The following is an 8,959-nucleotide window of genomic DNA, read 5'->3' as shown; positions in this document are numbered from 1 at the left end:
GTTCTAATTTGCTATTTGCATGCCTAGAGGAGGTTAAGAGCTGGATGACTCAAAATCTGCTTCAACTGAACCAGAGTAAAACTGAGATTATGTTTTTTGGCCCTGCCAGAGGATGTTTAGATATGTCCACATATTTGGGCTCATGGTCTAATTATTGCCGTGACCAAATAAGGAACTTAGGTGTGGTGTTTGACCCAGAGCTGAAATTTGACAAGTAGATTAATGCTGTAGTAAAGACTTACTACTACACTAAAGCCTATTCTGTCAAGAAAAGACTTAGAGAAGGTTATTAATGCCTTTGTTTTGTCTCGTTTGGATTATTGCAATGTGTTGTATGTGGAGTCCTGTCAGACCACTATCTCACGCTTGCAATTAGTTCAGAATGCAGCAGCTAGGCTGCTAGTGGGTGCTAAGAAAAGTCATCATATCTCTCCTATTTTAGCTTCTCTCAAGTGGCTACCAGTGAACTACAGGATAAAATATAAAACGCTTTTGTATGTTTTTAAAGCAGTGCATGGGTTGGCCCCTGCTTACGTGTCTGAGCTCGTTGCTGTTCGTCAAGCACCTAGGTCTCTAAGATCCAATAATAAGTTATTGCTTACTGTCCCCCGTACTCATTTAAAGTTAAAAGGGGATCAGGCCTTTGCTGTTGCGGGGCCGAAGCTCTGGAATAGTCTTCCTCAGGAACTTAGAGAAGTCTCATCTTTGAATGTTTTTAAAGTTGAAGTCAAAAACTACTTCTTGTCTTTAACCTTTGAGAGGGTGGGCTAGTCTTTGTTGTTAGTAGGATCTGAGTTGTTTTAAGTCGTGTGTTTTAATTAAGTTTTTTTTTTTTTTTTTGATTGTACAGCACTTTGGTCTGCAGGTGCAGTTGTAAAGTGCTCCATAAATAAAGTGAATGAATGATTCAGTTCTATTTACAAGATTTGGAATGCCCTGCAATATCATCAAACACTGATGAAATCACATACTTGTGTATATAAATATAGTATACATTTAAATACGATTACAAATCTTTTCATTTGTATTGAAAATTAATTACCTCCAATTGCTTCTCACTGCAAATTGCTGTCAGTTTAAACCTGTTAAATGACAACAAATCAATTTCATTGAGAGTTTCTAGGCGATGTGAGTGACCGCAATCATTAGTGATGCAAAGTTTTATACAAAATAGTACAGTACAGGTCTAACAAAGCAATAAGAAGACTGTGAGAGCCTTGATTAGAGATTGAAGGAACATTCAACCAGTTTACTAGGTTTAGTACCTGAAATATCATGTTTTTACATGTGTAAGTATTTTGTGAGGCTCTACGTGGTATCTGATATTTAGTTTGAGCCTAGAAGGTAATTGTTGAACGTTCTTGTTCACACAATGTAGTTAAGCTAAAGCTAAGTCACAGTCTCTCTTGCTTTTGTCTGTTCAGGTGAGTATCTGTCTGGAGTGTAACAGCAGTAAGCTCAGAGGACTCAAGCGGAAGTGGATTCGTTGTTCGGCTCAGGCGACGGTTCTCCACCTCAAGAAGTTCATCGCGAAGAAGCTAAACCTGACATCTTTCAATGAGGTATGTGATCCGCCAGACCTGGAGCTCCCTCCTGCTAAGAGCGAAGTTCAAAATGAAACCCATAATCTTCCTTTTCCCTTGGTTGAAGTTGACTCGTTAGAGACCTTTGCCACCATGCTGGCCGGCATTGGCGTTCCCTTCATGACAATGGCTCTTGCGTGAGTCACCATGCGCATTTCAAAGCTCCTCCGTGCTGTCACCATTCCAATAAAGCTTTCAGCATGCCTCATATTTTCAGAGACAAATAATAGCCTGTAATATCATTTGCTCTCTGTCATGTATCTCGCAGCCTGCCAACATCTCATAGTACAATTTAACACAAAACTTGACTAATTATTGTTGCTCCATCCCCCTTTTTTCCCTCCTTTGTGTTAGAAATGTGTGGGCTATTCCACCGCACACATCCGTCAAAAACTTTCCCCCGCAATAATACTGTCAGATGCCTGTTGTTCTCGGCGAGTATCGAGAGTTATAGCTGCCAACAGCACAATACCGCTCCGAGCCAGATAAAAAATACAACTCCGAAATGGCAGCAGTTTGTGTGCTCTGTTTGAAGTGTAGGAGAAAAGCAAAATCTTTGAAGAACTAAATCCTAATAAGCATCAAAAGTTTCATTGTTTCACTGTCAGACGTTTCTGTCTCTGAATATCCCTGGCTCGCATCCTAGATGACTTTAAAGGGATAGTTCACCTAAAAATGAAAATTCTGTCATCAATCTCCGCGTCACCCTGGTGCCATTTTGGAGAGTATCCACTGAATGCAAACAGCGTATGCTATTCTGTGTCAGGATATGTTGTTTTCGTTCAAATCAAAGCGTAAGTAACGTAGAAAACGTGACGCAGCTGACACAGAATAGCATACGCTATTTACGTTCAGTGAATATTCTCCAAAATGGCACCAGGGGACCACGGAGACGAATTGTTGAGTAAAGTCGTTATTTTTGTTTTCTTTGCGTACAAAAAGTATTCTTGTAGCTTCGTAAAATTACGGTTGAACCCCTGATGCCACATGGATTATTTTACCGATCTCCTTGCTACGTTTCTAGACCTTGATCGTGGTAATTGCATTGCTGTCTATGGGAGGGTCAAGAGAGCTCTCAAAATTCATCAAAAATATCTTAATTTGTGTTCCGAAGATGAACAGAGGTCTTACTGGAGTGACAGAATTTTCATTTTTGGGTGAACTAACCCTTTAAACGCTGAATAGTGCTGAGAGCTAATGGCCTCCAGCAGGTGTTGCTGTGGTCGTGCGAGCCAAAACACACAGACACAGGCACTGGTGTTACACTGCACACTATTCCAGAGAGAGTGGCATCCCTTATACTGTGATACACATAATCCTTTGGGCGGTTATGGCTGCTCTTGTGCATTAAAGGTTTTGCGTCTTTTGCTTTGGCTTGAATAATTGGTGGAACTGAATTTTGTGAGTGTACAAAGGACTGTCACTTTTCTGTAAAGCACCATAAAATCCCACCTGTCCCCAGAGACGTTCGTACACAACTGATTATGCGGTTTTCTGGAATACTTTTTTCTGATTGGTCAGTTGCAGCGTTCTCTGGTCATATTTTTGTATAATGGCTGTTAAACTGTACATTTGAGCAATGTCCTAATTATGTTCTACATAGCTGTTACTAAAATATTTTTATATTGTAACTTTGATTAAAAAAATCACTCATATGATTAATAAATAATGTGTATAGAGAGAAAGAGAGTTTATTTATTTATTTGGTGATTAGCTGTGAAATATGTTGGAATATCTGTGCAAAACTAGCCTAGATGTTTTAAAACTTAGCTGGACTATGGGGTGTAAGATCTCGAGATGCATTTTTAATGTTTTTAACTTGACACATCATCTTAAAAACTGAATATTTATGTCATGAAAATGTTCGAGTCCGACAGTAATTGCCTAAATGTTAACTTGAGGCAGTGAATTCAATTTGATTGCTGTAATGTTGTGCTAAAGTTGTAAGCATGCTGAAACCTTCTCCATGAAGTCTGAGGTTGCTAAAAATGTTAAAACTTAAAAATAATCCAGATAAACTCATTAGGAATCATTCAGGATGGCTAACTGATCATCGAGCGGCAGACTATTTGACCATCCCGACCCATCCCTAATAAGGGTCCCATTCAGTTTATTGTGCGATAATGAACAGCTGTGATAATAATGACTTATTTAAAGGTGCTGTATGTAATTTTTTGACTACAAAAGCATAAAAATACCATAATGTGTTTGCAGATATTTAATAAACATGCTAAATTCACACATTTGTTTGTCCGTAAAACAACATTAGAGCGAGTTATTCTGCTTTGAAATGTACGCTCCGTGTCGGAATGTTTTGTTTTGGTCTGTGTGACTCTGCCCACTGCGAGTGTAACCAATAGTATTGCGACAGGGTTGCCAGTTTGTGGTAAACGCAGTGTATCGCAGCCATTAAAGCCATTAAAGGGAGAAACAACACTCTTCAATATTTTGAATTTGGACTGCAGTACCCATTTTAACTGCTAGCTGTCAATATTACATACTGCACCTTTAATGGTACTGCAGGATAACGGAAAGAATAGTTTTGTTTAGTCTTTTCTCGTCTACTGTATTTTTGGGGCTTGTTTGCTATATTTGTGTGCTTATTTTCAGCTGGACATCTTATGCAATGAAGAAATCTTGGGCAAGGACCATACTTTGAAATTTGTTGTGGTAACAAGATGGAGATTTAAGGTAATTAATGATAAACTTGTGTGAATGTATGCTTGTCGTAGATTAGCTTGGGTTTATTCTTCCCGTTTGCCGTACTGATGTGCATGTCACTTTCTATACATGCATGGATAATTTGCATAATTTGCATGCATGCATAATCAAACACAGCATGTGAAGATATTAAATTGTCTTTGTGTTGTCTTGACCAGTATTATATATTCCTCTCTTCCATCTCAAGTAATGTTCATTCAACAGCAAGTCAGAAATTGACATTTTGATGCAGAGATTTTTTTTTTAAAGGTTGCATATGTAATTCTGCTTTCCTGAAATGCCATTGCAAAAACAATAGATGCACTTGACTTTCTGTGCCTTTGTTTTCATTCTAGTGGCTGTATGACTTTCAGTCACATGAATGCTTGTGTGTTTTGTGTGCGTTCCAGAAATCCCCCCTCCTTGCTATATTTGTGTGCTTATTTTCAGCTGGACATCTTATGCAATGAAGAAATCTTGGGCAAGGACCATACTTTGAAATTTGTTGTGGTAACAAGATGGAGATTTAAGGTAATTAATGATAAACTTGTGTGAATGTATGCTTGTCGTAGATTAGCTTGGGTTTATTCTTCCCGTTTGCCGTACTGATGTGCATGTCACTTTCTATACATGCATGGATAATTTGCATAATTTGCATGCATGCATAATCAAACACAGCATGTGAAGATATTAAATTGTCTTTGTGTTGTCTTGACCAGTATTATATATTCCTCTCTTCCATCTCAAGTAATGTTCATTCAACAGCAAGTCAGAAATTGACATTTTGATGCAGAGATTTTTTTTTTAAAGGTTGCATATGTAATTCTGCTTTCCTGAAATGCCATTGCAAAAACAATAGATGCACTTGACTTTCTGTGCCTTTGTTTTCATTCTAGTGGCTGTATGACTTTCAGTCACATGAATGCTTGTGTGTTTTGTGTGCGTTCCAGAAATCCCCCCTCCTCCTTCATTACAGACCCAAAATGGATCTGCTGTAGTTGGACAAAAACGCTTGGTTGTTTTGGCCCAGTGGCTGAGGACTGTGCTACGTGCTATATATGCAGAGGCCATCAACGCCCACACCAAACAAACACCCGTCAACACAGATACGAGCCAGCAAACAACAAAACCAGCACAGCCACTGCAACACTGGCGACTTTTGGGAACAACCGCTTTTCTCTGTTTGTTCGTCCGCTATATGTCCTATATATGTGAAAAATTGAGAGAAAGCATATATTTATACTTTTGTATAGATGAGAGAAGTGGAACCAAGACCCTATTGGTGCGCTGTTTACACTATTAAAACAAAAAAAGACAAAAAAAAAGGTCATGAGAAAAGGTTTAAAATTTTTTGTACCATTCGACTTTGTTCCCACTTCAGTTATGGGCAAAAGATGGTGCTCGGTGTCTGCCGTCCTCCGTGGAAGTGTCCACTTTTACACTGCTAACCAGAAGAGAGGAGGCGTTTCAAACTGACCGCTCTCTCTCAGGTCCTACCTAACACTTCTCGGGAGCGCAGAGCCTTTCTAAACTTATATAAAGCAGTTTATATGAGTGTATTATTTCAGAGCGGTTTCTTTCTTTACTTTTCGGCGTCGCTACGAGTGGAATTGTGAATAGGTAAATTTATGTGTAGTATTTATGTTCTATTTACCAATATTGTATATAAAAGTTGTTGGTGGTGAGAAGGGATGAAAGATGTAATGAAAGTGTGTGTGAAAGACTAAAAGGCAAGAAAAATAGAGACCGATTAGAGTGGTTTTCCAAAAGTGCTATATTTTGGCCTGTGTTTATGTGGCTACATGGAAAAGACATAAATATTCAGCTAAATTCAAGGCAGATTCCAAATTGGTTGAATCTCACTAAATATTTTTCACCCCAAAATCAAAAGAAAAAAAAAGAAATTGTATTTTGCCTAAAGGAAATGAAGCTTGGGACCACTAAGATTTGTTTTTGCCATTATTTTCAGGACAATTACGCAAATCCCCTGCATTCGGACATTATCATAATGCATCTGTATGTTTTATGTTTGTGTGATTTTCATTTTTCTCAATACAGATTTGCATTACTGTAATACAGTAAAAAGTGTATTACAGTAAAAAATGCAGCTTTTTATCATTATTTACAGCACACCTTAAAGTCAGTACATTGTATGCATCGGTGATGTATAAATACAATTTTAAAATCACATTTTTTAGGATTTAAAAAAGATATATTTTTTTATTTGCATTGCGGTAATGAGCAGTTTTGTAGATTGTTATTTATTAAGAAAATAATGTCACGATGCAAAAAAGTTTTAATGGTCATAAAAACATTTATTTATTAAATGAATTATAATAATTATAATTATTATTTTATAAATTATTTTACAGAAGATATATAAATTTAGTGTTTTTCCTCTTTTTTCATTAGATTTTGGGGTAAAATATGACCCAAGCAATTTGACAAGAGTTATGAAATTCACTCTATCAGTACATCTCTTTTTAGTGGTGCAGACGTTTTATGATGCAAAAAGCTCATATTTTGGTTCTCTTTTATTAAGGATGATTTTTAAGTGTCTAAGTAAACGCATCAGTGATTAAATTAGATTTTTGAACAGGAAAGGTGCTTTTAATTATTTGATCCTCCCAAATGTTCCTTTGCAGCTCTAGAATCATTAAGTATGTGTGAGGATATGAATCCTTAGTATGTTAACATCTTTAACTTACTTTCATAAACAGCCAACCCCTCATATACACGTACGTCCCGTCAGCCTCAATGTCATATATGCAATGCATTACCATTTAATTGAAGATGTAACATTCAGTCCTTACAATGACGTGATGTCAGTTCTCTGCTCCTCCACAGTACGAATGTAACCCACAAGTAACCGTCCATATGTATTGTACAGTTATTTGTTGTATCACTGTCTTTAGTGCCAAAGGCTTCATACTCCCTCCTGACTTCACTCTATTTCGGATGGCAAGCTGCATGAATGTCAGAATGCGAAAAGCGTTTGACCTTAACTGATTTAATATAGAGGAATATGGCAAATTGAGATCAGAGTCTGATTTTTCGGGTTAGGTTAGTGAAAATTGGCTAGTTGTTGAAATCGATGGTTTTATTTATTTATAATTTTTTTTTGTGAGCCCACAATGAATTAAAGTCGTTTTTATTTCCATTGTGGCAGACAAACTGCTTCTAGTTGATCAAACATTAAAGGGCTCTTATCAGATTTCTAACGTAAATGTATTTGAAATCTTTCTTAAAGAGCTAATTGACTTTTTTTATATCTAAACGTTTACTTAAAAAGTCTGTTTTTACTTTGAAACAATCCACTATAGCGGTCAACTTTTACACGGGTAAATGCCAAACCAGCTTGACCAAATTCAAATTCTCATCATTAGGTTATTCCACAAATACAGATTTTTTTGTTGTATATCCAATACTGGAGTCTTGCCCATGAGTTTTTTTTCGCTGTCTTATAATGTGAATTGTCTCAGTATGCGTTCTGTTTTCAGCTTCACTGCATATTGTTTGGCTTTATTGCATCACCAATATGCTCTTGTAAAGAGGATGGTGTCATGATGGTTTAAATATGGCATTCTTGAATGTATCAGCCATTTCACGCAAACATTTAAATGGCTAGCGTACCTAACAGACTGCAGGTTTATTGCTGGTGATGAAAAGGCAACAAATGCATGATTTTACTGTTTTATTTAATGCGTTTCTGATACTCGCCATTTTTTGGGGTCATTGCCATGGTGAAGGCTAGTGTTCGCTGGTGTTTCTCCCATTTGAGCCAATAACTGGTGCTAATGTTTTCTACCTTTTACAAATAAACCGAACTAAACATGGTGCAGACCAGGGCAGAGTCTTAAAATACCTGTATAGCTTTTTGAAATGTTTGGTGCTCTCAGGTCTTGTGAAACTTGTTTTTACAGCCTGTCTTCGAGGAAAGTTGGTTATGGATTCATGAATTTTCTTTTACTGCTGTCCTAGGTCACTCTGAATAAGTCTCAAATGGCAAAATAACACCTTCGTTGTCCTAAAGAACACTAGCATTTAGAGTAAAGACCTGTTGTACATCATTTTCACAGCTTTGCTCGATCATCCCAGGATTTGAACATGGCAACTTGTTCTGGCACTGTTCTATATTGTTAAACCTCTATCACAAATCTCTTATGCGGTTGTTCCATTTTTTCAAGTCGGAAGACAAGGTTTTTTGCTTTAGTATTGTTTAAATCACCACACCGTTCCACTCTCCCAGGATCTCATTGTGCATGAGAGGTGTGTTAGCGCTCTGAGGTAGATTTGCTATCCTGCTCCGTATTGGGATGGATCGATGCTTGGGCCATGTTATCAGGCTTGCATTGAGACATCAGCGCTACTTCACTTGACAGGCAGGCTGTAAGAAGCTTACTAGAGACCTGCTTTACTGCTTTAGAAGCCGTGGACTGTGTCCAGACTGAAGTTGCCAAGACTGGAGGCTGGTCTTCTTATCATTTCCGTTTGCTAGTTTTTTTTTTTGGCAGCGTGTGGCCCTGTGACAATGGTGCTCCGTGACTTAGAAATTCAAAACTGAGCTACAAATCTGGAGATGTAGAGATGATATCAGAGGATGATCCTTAGGTGAATCTCAGGAAATTATCTGTAACATATCTGTGTCGTATTCCACCCCTAATCTAAAAAAAGAA

At 37.6% G+C, this 8,959-nt stretch overlaps 1 protein-coding gene across 2 annotated transcripts in view; it reads left to right on the top strand.

The window, feature by feature from the left end:
* LOC107750320 (polycomb group RING finger protein 3-like) overlaps positions 1–6,323 on the top strand; it is a 34,999-nt gene extending 28,676 nt beyond the window's left edge. For both annotated transcript variants that reach the window (XM_016565658.1, XM_016565657.1), the window contains exons 8-10: positions 1,425–1,562; positions 4,194–4,274; positions 5,234–6,323. In XM_016565658.1, coding sequence (XP_016421144.1) covers positions 1,425–1,562; positions 4,194–4,274; positions 5,234–5,281 — 267 coding nt within the window. In that variant the 3' untranslated portion in view covers positions 5,282–6,323. The remainder of the gene's footprint in view (positions 1–1,424; positions 1,563–4,193; positions 4,275–5,233) is intronic.
* Positions 6,324–8,959: the final 2,636 nt, after the last annotated feature.

This window comes from Sinocyclocheilus rhinocerous, unplaced genomic scaffold (assembly GCF_001515625.1).
Source record: "Sinocyclocheilus rhinocerous isolate Xijiao unplaced genomic scaffold, SAMN03320098_v1.1 scaffold1053, whole genome shotgun sequence".
NCBI classification, from domain to species: Eukaryota; Metazoa; Chordata; class Actinopteri; order Cypriniformes; family Cyprinidae; genus Sinocyclocheilus; species Sinocyclocheilus rhinocerous.
The sequence above is the reverse complement of the archived record's forward strand: the minus strand, read 5'-3'. Positions and strand labels throughout refer to the sequence as shown.